Genomic DNA, 11,526 nt, shown 5'->3' with positions numbered 1-11,526 from the left:
CATGCGGGTGAGTTGGGGCTCTTCATGTTGAAAGTGATTAAAACATACCCACTTATTCACCTGGTGCAATGTTTAATAATTTCAACTGACATATAGCTACAGCTGGATGTGGACTGACTGGTTTTGCTCTGGCAGCTGACACCTAATATTAAGGGTGTTCAAAGTTGAAATCATATTTTTTTCAAATCATAAAATCATAAAATCATAACACTTTTGAGTGATCATTTTTTATGTACCATTTTAGAATTGTTGCTCTTTTTTGAGTGATTGGGTGTTACACATTTTTTTCAGATTAAAATTTTATGAATTTATGGTGTTATAATTTTATGCAGTCAACTTTGAACACCCCTATTGTATAAACACATATAAATCTTAATCAACATCAATTTGCTGGAAGGTATTCTCAAGTTGAAGACACATTAGGAAATGCTTTGGATGATTGGTCCTGTATTGATCTCTCCTGAACTGAAGCTTGCTAAGCATGTGACAGTGATCTCTTCAATTCCCCAAACATCATCAAATGTTTAGGGCATGATGAATATCTACCCTGAGATCATTAGAATAACCTTATATTGAGTTGACCTGATTGCAGCCAGCTCAGCAATGCCTGTGTTTATTATGCCTGTCTTTGCTTCTCCAAAGTGCTATAAGTATATCACATGTTGAATGATTTTATAAAACAGTTAATAATTAAGCAAGACCAGCAAGACCATCCCCATTCCTGGAATCATGATAAAGTGTTGTGGAATGTTTTACAACTTTCTAATTTTTTTGTTATGACTTAAATATTTGATTAAATTGCATAGAATCACCGAGGCAAATGTAATTTCTCACATAGAGCCGGAGTAGCTTTGGGGGAGTCTTCTACTCTAACTTCCCTCTGTACAAACTACTCAGAAGAACTTCCCATAACAGCATGTCCCCAGGTGACTTGAGAATGATCTCTGGTCCCATATATTCACACATCCTCGCACTTGGCTCGGCTCTTTTGACACGTACCCTTAGCTCAATCTCCGCCCATGTGTTCCAGGACATGGGCTGTGTAGAAATGAATTTTGTCCTACTAAAGTAATTGGCCCCTCTTTCTACAGGGGGAATTGTGTCTTGGACACGGTTATTTGTCTGGACTGCAATGTACTTTTTCACCAAGACGAACAACAGAAAAATCTTGGGCAGGTCAAAGGGCAAATTCTAGGACATGTTCAACAAGTGGAGTAGATCATGTTCGACAAGGGTAATAATTTATGGGGTGTTACGAAAGGGAAAATATCGGTACACAGGGGAGGGACCAGAAGTGGTCGGCAGAGCACAATCCAATCATTCAAAAATTTACAGAATCCAGCTCAAGCATACAGATTGTTAGCAGTTCTTTTTAGTGTGACAATGTGGCGAGGACAAGACGTCGGGAAGGTGAATGGGATTCGATAAAGGCAGCAAACAAGCTGGATTGCTAATGAGGATGTTGGTTAGTCGGCAATGGGGCGGTGCGGAGGTTGACGGCAAGTGGTTGATAACTCACGGGAGGGCGGGAATCTTGTGCAAGACCGATGGGTTGAGCTTGAGGACGAGTCGGGGTGCTATGCTGAGTAGTTCCGGCGGTAGGAAAACTTGTGAAAGACCGGCGATGATGATGGGGGTTCGGATGGCCGGTTGACAGCAGGATACCGATCGCATGGGGGCGTGCACAGCGGCAAACTGGCGAGAGCACTAAGAGGAAGGAGCGGGCGCGAGGGCGTGACTGCCCATTGGCGGACCCATTCTTTTTGCGGTAAGAGTATTGAATATGCATATGAGGTGGTTAGGTTTCAGTACAGCAGGCCCAAAAAGGCTTGCTACTTTTGCCGCGAACTGAAAACTTTTGGCCGCAGTTGCCAAGCTTTGCGCAGCTGAAATCGGCCCTGCGCGCGGACCGTGCTCGGGGGATCCTGGGGTAGCTTGCCACCAACCCATCCGACCGCCGACCACCGCCCTCGACCCACTACCCACTACACCCATTACCCACCACCGCCAACACCAACGTCAAGGCCACCACGACTGTGATTGGAAACAGACAAATTGATCCCGCCCGGCGATTGGAACGATTGATTGCCGGTCTCGCTTCCATTTTTGCTCGCTCTGAATCATAACCGGGTCGCAACCCCTGGTAAGTCCAATTCACACTGGCCCCAACTCAATTGTTATGCTGTTCACGGCTTGTATGGCGGACCCAATCAAGCATATGCGGATGGGACGGCATACAAGCTATTGCGGTTACAATTTCCTGATGATATTTCCGAAAAGGAACAGATGGCTGACAACAATTGGAATGATCCATCCAGCGCAGCATTGAGTCAATCCCATCGGCCGATCCAGCACATGCAAGTGTTCTTTCTGTGGTTCTCTGTGCTTCTCTCAAGTCTCCTTGTAAATCCTCCCGGAATCAACACGCCATGCTTTGTGACCACTTAATGTGACAATATAAGCATAATAATGAATCCCCCTCCACTATCTGCACATCATCACTTTGCAATCATCCACTGGGCCCGCGCGCGACTTGTGGGTCTGGAAACAGGAGCAGTGCGCAATCACTTTGCAGCAGAACCATTGTCATTCTTACAATTTTGATGTAAAAGGGAGACCGGGCAGAATTTTTTTTATAATCATGAGAAAGACTAAGAAAGAAAATGAGTGGCACGATATAAACATTGAAGAGTCTGAGTTGTAATTTATTTGACCGGAGAAGTTGACAAGAGCAGAGAGAAAGTGTAGAAAAAAGTGAGCAGATTGTTAGTTGCATGCCTGGAGGTAGAGGCTGGCGGCAGGCCCGGCCCTGGAAGCGTGGAGAGTCGAATGGGTTGCTGATTTCTGTGGGTCGGTATGTTTGTATGAGGGACCGCAATCTTCTTCTTCATCAGAGTGAGGGACACTCGATACTTGTTGGCCACGAGCTTGAAGATCTTCCTCTTCATTGGTGTTATTGGCAAGGCTGTGATCCGATAACATGAAGCCTCCTGCAGCCAGACGAGTAGGTCGAAACCTGCGAGCAGGGAATGTGGTTCCTGAGTCTGATTGAGCATCTTCGTCCGAGGTGTTGCTGTCCAGTGCGCGCTCGGAAAGGGTGAGGCTTGGGAGACGTTTGCGTTGCTTGCGTTTCTTGGGCGGAGCTGCGTTGTTTCGCTTGCGTTTTTTGGTTGCCGCCGAGCCTGATTGAGGGTTGGTAGTATTCTGATTTTCGGCATCTGGGCTCCCTTTGCGATTGACCGAGGTTTTCTTTTGGCTAATCCTTGACGCAGCTGGTTTGACGGGTTGGCGGATATGGCCCATTAAGGCATCCTTGTCTTTAACAATGCGAATGAGATCTTGGTCTATATCGTCCATGATTAGCTTGGCTTCGTCATTGAGGAGGCGGTTGCTTGCACTTTTGATCCATTCAGGGTTTGACAGGGTGCCAGGGAGAAAGACGACCTTGTATCCAAGACGACCAAGCGCTTTGTCACAACCCTGCCACGACCAGCTTGTCTTCCTGCCCTCAGTCTCGCGAGCTGTACACGTCCAGTGTGGTTTAAATAAAGCCTCTATTCAGAAAGGGAGATGACAGGAAGATTAAACAAAGACGGTACCAGTACTTACAAACAAACTCAGCCAGCTTGGCTCGGGCTTGAGTGACTGCTTCATTATTAACACCTTTCTTAGTTTTTTTCTGAGTAACTGCGGCACTGATCGCATTTAATTTGGCGCCAGTGCAATAAGATTGAATTCGGCTTTGGTAGTTTTGGATGCCATCTGCCTCGTACATTTGTTTGACAAATTCGGCCGCCCCGGGTGTGGAGTATGCCAGCTGAAAATTGTTACTCTGGAGGTGGTTTGACACCGCAAACATGACCAGCTCGCAGTGGTTGCTAGCAGCAATGTTAAGGGCCTAATTAATACATGATCATCTCGTGTCAGCTGGCATGCATGTCAATAACACTAGTCCTGTTGAATGTTACCTTTTGGTTCCACTCTTTCATGAACTTATCAACTCGCTTCTCGGCTAGTTTAAGAGATTTGGAGTGTGCTCTGAGGCCCGTGACAGCTGCAAGATTGGGTGCATCAGTCGAAGCATCGGACTCGTCTTCTTCAATGATTGCAGGAAGTTTTTTATTCTTGTACGTGTCACGTTGTTCGGAGGTTAAGTCCCACCACATGGGAGACAGCTTTTTCATACCACCTGAATTCCGAACTCCTTGGCCTTCTATTTGAATATTGTGCATAAAGTCAGTATAATAAAAAAACAGTGAGATATAATGGCAAAAAACACGTACTGCCTTTGAAAACATCATTGTTTTTTGCCTGAAAGTTGTTCCACCCCGACGCTCCTCGCACAGCCTGTTTCCTACCCCTGTGCAGATAAAAAAATCACACCGGTATAAGAAATCAACAGATTTGCCAGGGGAAAATGAAATACATACATGAGATTTTCTATCATGCTCATGGATACACGACGGTTGATTGCTGCCAAGGTTAACTCAACTTTCTGTAGCTCATAGTATTGGAAGAAGTACAACTCATCCTCACGTGTCATCACCTTCTTTGATTTTGCAAGGGCAATGGCCCGCAGTTCATCTGATGTTTTATTTGCATATGCCTCTAGTGTTGGAGGGACACGCGCGGCAGGTACAGTGTTGAGGTTGGGAACCATCAAGAATCGTGTAACAGAATCTCGGGCAGTGGGTTCGGTCGCAGGATTGGTTGAGTTTGGTGGAGCAGGCATTTGGGCAGGGTTGATTTTGATTTGGCTCGCCTGGGTATCAGCCTCCACATACGGACGTTTGGTTTTGTTGCGGGGTTTCTTCTTTGGAGGCTGGACTTGGGGGTTCGGCATAGGAGCTGGGGGAAGATACTCTTGTGGAAGAACCTGTCGAGGAGTTGGCTGTGCCGCTGGGGCGTTGTGATTTTCATAAATGCTGAACTGTGGTTGGTTTCCGTGTGTGGCTCCACGATACCCGCTGGTGGCTAGATTTCTGTCCGGGACGTACAATCCGTTGGAAGACATTAATATACTCCTTTGATTCTGATTGCGCTGTAACGGAGTGGAGTGTTGCAAGTTTGGGAGGCTGGTGAACTGTCCTGGTGTGGAAAGCTGGAGTCCTGGACTGCTGTGTTCAAAAGTTGATCCTGGATGTGGCTGGTTGTACTGGAAAGCAGGAGAACTGAAATATTGCTGTTGGCGATGGTCTGCGGAGGGTGTGGGGTTTGGAGGACTGGCATAGTAACCGTGTTGATTGGGGTCGGCCAGTTGCATGGGATTGCCGTTGTTGGTGAGCGGCAAGTGAGACATTCCGGTTGGCTGTGGTGAGATGTTTTGGTGAATTGATTGTGAGCTTTGGCTTAGCAGTGTGGGCGGAGGATGATGCGGAGGACCGGCGCCAGCAATGCCGCAACAGGCAGATTGTGTAGCCCAATTTTTCAGTTGCCAGCCGGTGGCAGCATGCAAATTGAAAAGGAGGGGAATCAAACAGCAGTCGGTCTTGCACGTGAAAGGGTGGGAGCCAGCTTGTGACAAGGCAAAGGCCAGCTGGAGCCGGTACTTTGGTGAGTTTTGGTGGTGAGATTCCTGAGAAGCGTCAAGAAAAAGTGAGATGAAATGAGAGGCGGCGATTACTATTGTGTAGCCTGCTCGCGCGCGCGCTCGACACTATTCAATAGTCATGCAGGAGTCGTCATGGGTGTTGGCTGGGGCCGATCGACCGAGCGGCACCAGCCATCTCTTGCCTCTGCTCTTTGTGGCCGGCGCAGTTCTCTGCCCCCCAATGGGAATGTGTTCAAATTGTGTCTGGTAGCGGCCCGACCATAATGCAATCTGAAGCCCAGACACCCATGCCGTCTGAAACCCAGACATTGATACCATCTGAAACCCTCGTTCAAATGGTTTCAGATAACAGCAAGTTTACATACGTACATAGCAGGTTATTCCTGTGAGGCATGAGCTCCATCCCATGTCATCCCTCCAAGCGGGTGACTTCGATCTCCGATATCATTCTTTCCAACAATCACCCACTCCCCCTTTGTGGCAGGATATCGCCTCCCGACTTCAGAAGGGTACAATATGTATTCCTGCCTTTCTGTATGCGCCATCGACCTCAAGGCGTTCCAATTGCGCCCACACGCCGTCCAGCCATGGCGCCCAGAAATTATCCGCCCAAACTACGCTGCCATGGCGTCCAACTCCTGCAGGGTCACGGTGACGCAGCGGAGGACACCGATCTGACGAACCACTCCCCCAGGCGTGTAGTCATGCCAACTCCCTCTTTGTCAATGTCTGCTAATATGCCGGGCATTTTTGGCCGCCCATCTAACGACACCTACCTCTGCAATGCAAGCCGCGCCCGCGACCAATGCCTCTCTGCCAACTCAACCCATCCCGAGTTCTTGTCAAGATATCTCCCCGGGTAATTCTTAGCGCTCCATTGACCACCTGCTAGGTATCCCAACCAAAAACCCACCCGGCCCATGGATATGGCTTCCGCTTGTCTGCCATGGGTTTGGCCCCCACTGAGGAGGACATCAATGTTCCCTTGGCTGCACAAAGTTTGTGTGGTCTCTGCCAGTCCCTATGGACAACATGCTGCCCTGAAATTTGCTGCAAAAAACGGAGCCCAGGCTATTGCCAGTACTTTCACAGGTCAGTATCCATGGGACTTTCCTCCCGCCCTCAAAGTCTAGCTCATTGAAACCGGGAAGGACAGCTGCCCAAGCCACCCAAAAAGCCTCATACGTGAACTTTTACTTGATTGTGACCAAAACCAAACTATGTATCACCCTTGAATTGGCCATTGAAGTTCCCATCACATCCACCCCCAAATCAAACCCACCCCCAAAATAATCTTCACTTTGGAGTCACCAGAAGTCTTGACGCTGACGCTCTTGCAGACTCAATCACGCGGGGTTTAATAAAGACTGGGATTTCAGGTGAAAACAGCTTAACTAAAAGGGGCAACATTTGAAGGTATAAAAGCCAGGTACATAGTTGCCCTTCAACTGCTTGGCTTGGAATCTTTTGCGCTAGATTAAGACTTGTCCCTCCTGCAAGCGTTGCGAAGCCGCTGAACTTCTTGCTATCTGAGATGACCAGCATAATTGCCATCACAACACCTGTCGCAGCTGCTGAAGACAAACCAACAGCAGGCACGGTGTCTCTTGTGGCAACCCCGCCAATAGTGCCATTTTGGCCCTGAGCAGTCACACAGCAGCAGGGATAAGCCTTGAAATATCTTTCTCACCTAGCATCAAGAGCTATTGTCCCCCTATGTTTTGTTTTTTCTGCTGGGAAACTTTATCCCGGTGATCCATGCAGAACCAACAGGAATTGCTCTGATTTCTTAAATTTGTGAGGGTCTTTCTTGGCCTCTTATTTGTCCATCCAAGGCTGAAAATGTTTGTACCTCAGCAAGATTGAGTTCTTATTAGACTGATCAAATAATTTACAAGTCTAAAATGGTCTGATGGCGCTTCCAGCTTACTTTCTGGCTCAATTGTTTTCAACCAAACCCATAAAGACACCTTTCCTTCCCTGGCTCAAATTTCACACAAAAGCTCATAGGTGATAAATTTGGTCAGGGAGCCCTAGATTTGAGCGCTGCAAAGTATTGTAGGGTTTTCAGTAGAAATACACCCAATATACAAGATTTTGTATGAGTCACCTCAAGGAACAGGCACAAAGAACCGATGGTCTGATTTTCTCCCTAGGCTTCTAATTTCCAAGCTTCAATGATGGCAAATTGTAGCACAGAAGGAAAAAAAAACCATACGTGTATTCATCCAGAATGAGTGATAAAATTGAAAAGGGGGCAAGAGTGACATGTTTATCCTCTAACAACCAATCCAAAAAAATGCAAATCTTGCTCGCCACAGATTTTACTAGAAGTCTGGATACAGTTGGACAAATTTGAGATATCTTTTTCAAAATCTTGGGGGTTGTTAAACCAAGAAGCTAGATATGAATTTGCATTTATAATTGAGTCTCAGAGAATAAATGAACCCCAAAATCATCTCAGTTATACTGTGCTAGATATAAAAGATTTACTCATTCTATCCCAGATACTGATAATTCATATTATTTAACTCTTATAAGTCTTGACCCAGATATGTCCAGGTGGTCCATCATATATTGCTTTTGTTTCTCTGACAGGAAGTACACCTTCAATCCAGTATTTTGGATATTTTGCATGTCTCATGGAGTATTGTATGGGTGAATTTGCCCAGTTTTGGATGTGGAATGTGTTTCCATCTCCCTTAAGAATCATCATGCTTCCTTGGCCTGTGTTTAACTGCAAAGTTTCGTGATTATAATATCCCTGTGTGTGCCAAGCAGCATTGAAGCTGGCATAATCTGGTTCTGCTTCACAATATTTCCAGGGTTTGCCTGGAGCAGCCTTTGAAAACATGAATCCGCCAAAGAAGAAAACCAAAATAGAGATTCCGGTGATATTCATCTTTTATGATAGCTTTCAGGTATTACTATATCATGAAATGATGGGGGTGAAATAGTTATGATTTCAATATTCATGTAATTTGATAGAATGCCCAAATTATGATGAAAATATGATGCAGAAGCTGACTCACGCTTTATTTTGCTCAAGACAAGGGTTTAACAACTGACCGATTTCCAATAAATTGACGTCGATAATTCTTTCGAATCTTGTTCAGTATAGGATCTCTTGGAGACAATTTGCTGTTAATTTCTCGAAGCAAATCACGTCAGCATCTATACAAACCAGCAAGACCACTAAGCCGAAACAGGCTTACTTTTGAGGGACCAACTAATCCGACCGACAGAAAAGGCACGGAGTGACAGCCCGCTCAACTAATCTAAAGGCTAGAGAATATCCGATGCAAAATTCTTCAACTTCAAGGTTGATGTCCCTCTCTATTTATAGACCAAGTCAACAGCCCGAATATGTTTCTCACAATTTTGCCGTTTGGGAGGGCCGGTGTGAAGCAAAGCACGATTGAAAACCATAGTAAAGGCTAAGCCACGGGAAAAAACGGAATCATAAGTTCTCGACTGTCGACGTAATCTAAGCTTTCAAGTTTCCTGCGCAACATCTGATAAAGCCGTTTGGGGTTGAGATTGAGGTTGCTCCTTGATTCCGTGTCACACAGCTTAGTAGTCAGGTTTGGACAGGGGCAACACTTGAACCTGAGTGTCAAACTCAATAGACACCAGAAATAGATAAACAAAAAAACTTCAGATTGTCACCGCCGCGCTTGTTGGGGTTGTATGAGCTGAGAGGCTCAAACTTGAACATTAGAAGTGAAATTCGCAATGTTTTCAAGCTGCTGAAAAGTTTCTTCATCGGCTGTCGTGGTACTTCGCGCCGATGCGGGAAAATGACTCGTTCGTCAAATTTTCTTCTCCTTCACTTCTTTTGCCTCCTCAATTCTTCCGCGTTTATCCGGGGCTGACCATAAGATGTGACTGCGAATATGAATGGTCGGTCTTGGAGAGCTTGTGTGAACTCCAACTGCGATACCTGACAGGCCCAGCGCAGTTGTCCTATATGGCTTCCTTTTTAATTGCAAAACGCGACCGCTATCGCTGCCGATGCCATTGAGACTCCGAAAGGCCCTGACCACTTGGCCCCTGGTCCGGACGCTTGAGAGGCTTTTCCTGCTACATGCAGCCTGTTATTTTCATTTCATTCCTCTTTATTTTGTCCCTGTTTCCTATTCAGCCTCAGTGAACTATGCTTCCATTGCTTTGTATCATTATAATTTCTAGTTTACTGTCGCCGCAGATATCAGCGTTCTCCGCAGCCGCAGTCAGTGAATCCATCATCAGCCCTGCTACATCATTATCAACATTCGGACGGTTTACCCAACTTTTAAAACGGAAGTATATTTCCATTGGATGACCTTTTCAAGATCTGGAGCTCATACAGATCGCGCCTAGAGCCTCAAGGGCTTGATCTCTGCGAAAAAAATCACTTTCTGTGTCTAGATGATACATTTGGAAGGGCCGCAGATGCGACGGGGAGTGATAAATGTATGACAACATGAGGTTCATAATCTATTCTGGGGGGGGGGGGTCGCAAGTCTTGACGTGAAGAGTCCACATTGATTCAGAGCCTCCAAAGCTAAATTTCCCATGAAACTCTATACTTGCGGGTCTAACCTGCCAGGGTCGCAGGTTGGACAGGAAGAGACATCTAACATTTCAATCAATCAACCTTCAGTTTCCCTCAGGAGTTAAAACCAATGACGAGGCCAACACCCACACGGTCTCGCTCCGATGCTTGCTCAGTCCTCTTGAGCTGCAGATAGAATACTCAACTCGCAGTGTGCAAGTCTCGATAGCGTTACGAACTTGTCACGCGCCGTGAATATGCGGGAACAGGATTGCAGCCGGTGTGGGTGCGGTCTGGCAGGGACCGCAGCGCGTTAGATACTCGGCTTCAGTGATGTCAATGTTGCGCAGAACGGACTTGCGGGACCTTTCTGAATTGTCAGTGCAACAGTGCGACCCTGGTGGCTCTAGAACCATGGGCTATTGTATCCCGAGGTGGCAGATGTCCAATCTGCTGTACTGCAGCAGCGCCCATGGGCTGAGCCGACTTCCTATCGTAAAAAAACTTGAAATAGCTTTGGTGGAATAAAGCTTGCAAGATTTTCGAGATTGACTGCAAATTGGTCAACTAAAAGGAAGATGATCTTGCGAGATTTGGTGTCCCGGAACGGCCCAGACGTATAACGATAATTAGTGCGAGCTTCAGAGACCCACAGTCTTTAAAGACCGCAACAGACTCCAGTACTTCTTTTCCGGCTCCATTTGTGCCCGCTCTCTCGTCGGTGGATGTGGCAGTCTAGCTCGGGCCAGAGGAGTAGGTTTTAACTTCTGAAAAGCCCTTTGGATCTGATTGGCCGATAGCCTTGGTTCACTCGAATCCGGCGGCCTCAGATATCTGCTATCGCCTTGCCGGCGGCAGGGTGCCAAAGAATGTTGCCGCTCCCCTCGTGATGCTCAGCTCGCCCCGGGTAACTACTTCCAATCGAAGCCCTGAACTTTCCCGTCAAGCGCCAGGTGGTCGAGCCCACGATGACGGCCATCCGATCTTGAGGTCTTGCTCGATCCAGCGCGTCTTCCGATCCGCAGGTGGGGAGAGGACACCTCGGAGGCCCAGCTCACATGTGTACGAGAGTGAGAGGACGCGACAAGTGTTGTGTTCAGTCCTTCGGGAATCTGCTACACTCCCAAGTCAGGCTTCATCTGATCCTGCCTAGCGCCAAACCTGCTTTTGTACACCCTCCAATCGCCAAGTGAAGTTTCCGTTGCGAGTTTCTCCGTGGTCTCCTCCCTCTGGGGTCCTCTGTTACGTATGCCCGCTACGCATACATCCCGTTACATCACCGTTAACTGGCCTGGGTATTTCACATGTCCGGCTCCGCTGGGCTGTTTCAGTTTTCACATGATCCAAAACAAATAAGATTATGCATTTACGCCCTTCTGGCTATTACATACCGCGCCCTTTTCTGCCCATACTGCCCCGTTTTCTCCTGTTTTCCCCC

General features: G+C 47.0%; 2 protein-coding genes across 2 annotated transcripts; both read right to left on the bottom strand.

Moving 5' to 3' along the window:
- Window positions 1–1,359: 1,359 nt before the first annotated feature.
- PtA15_6A704 (uncharacterized protein) lies at window positions 1,360–1,674 on the bottom strand (the record flags this gene model as incomplete). The annotated part of the gene is made up of 2 exons (XM_053170438.1): window positions 1,360–1,450; window positions 1,520–1,674. The coding sequence occupies 2 exons, from the start codon at window positions 1,672–1,674 to the stop codon at window positions 1,360–1,362; spliced, it is 246 nt and encodes an 81-aa protein (XP_053021629.1).
- Window positions 1,675–2,766: 1,092 nt separating this feature from the next.
- On the bottom strand, window positions 2,767–5,299 carry PtA15_6A703 (uncharacterized protein; the record flags this gene model as incomplete). Its single annotated transcript, XM_053170437.1, has 5 exons — window positions 2,767–3,521; window positions 3,610–3,898; window positions 3,969–4,213; window positions 4,284–4,360; window positions 4,431–5,299. 5 exons carry the CDS (start codon window positions 5,297–5,299, stop codon window positions 2,767–2,769), a joined length of 2,235 nt encoding a protein of 744 aa, XP_053021628.1.
- Between the last annotated feature and the right edge of the window lie 6,227 nt (window positions 5,300–11,526).

Source organism: Puccinia triticina, chromosome 6A, assembly GCF_026914185.1.
Source record: "Puccinia triticina chromosome 6A, complete sequence".
Lineage (NCBI taxonomy): Eukaryota > Fungi > Basidiomycota > Pucciniomycetes > Pucciniales > Pucciniaceae > Puccinia > Puccinia triticina.
The sequence above is the reverse complement of the archived record's forward strand: the minus strand, read 5'-3'. Positions and strand labels throughout refer to the sequence as shown.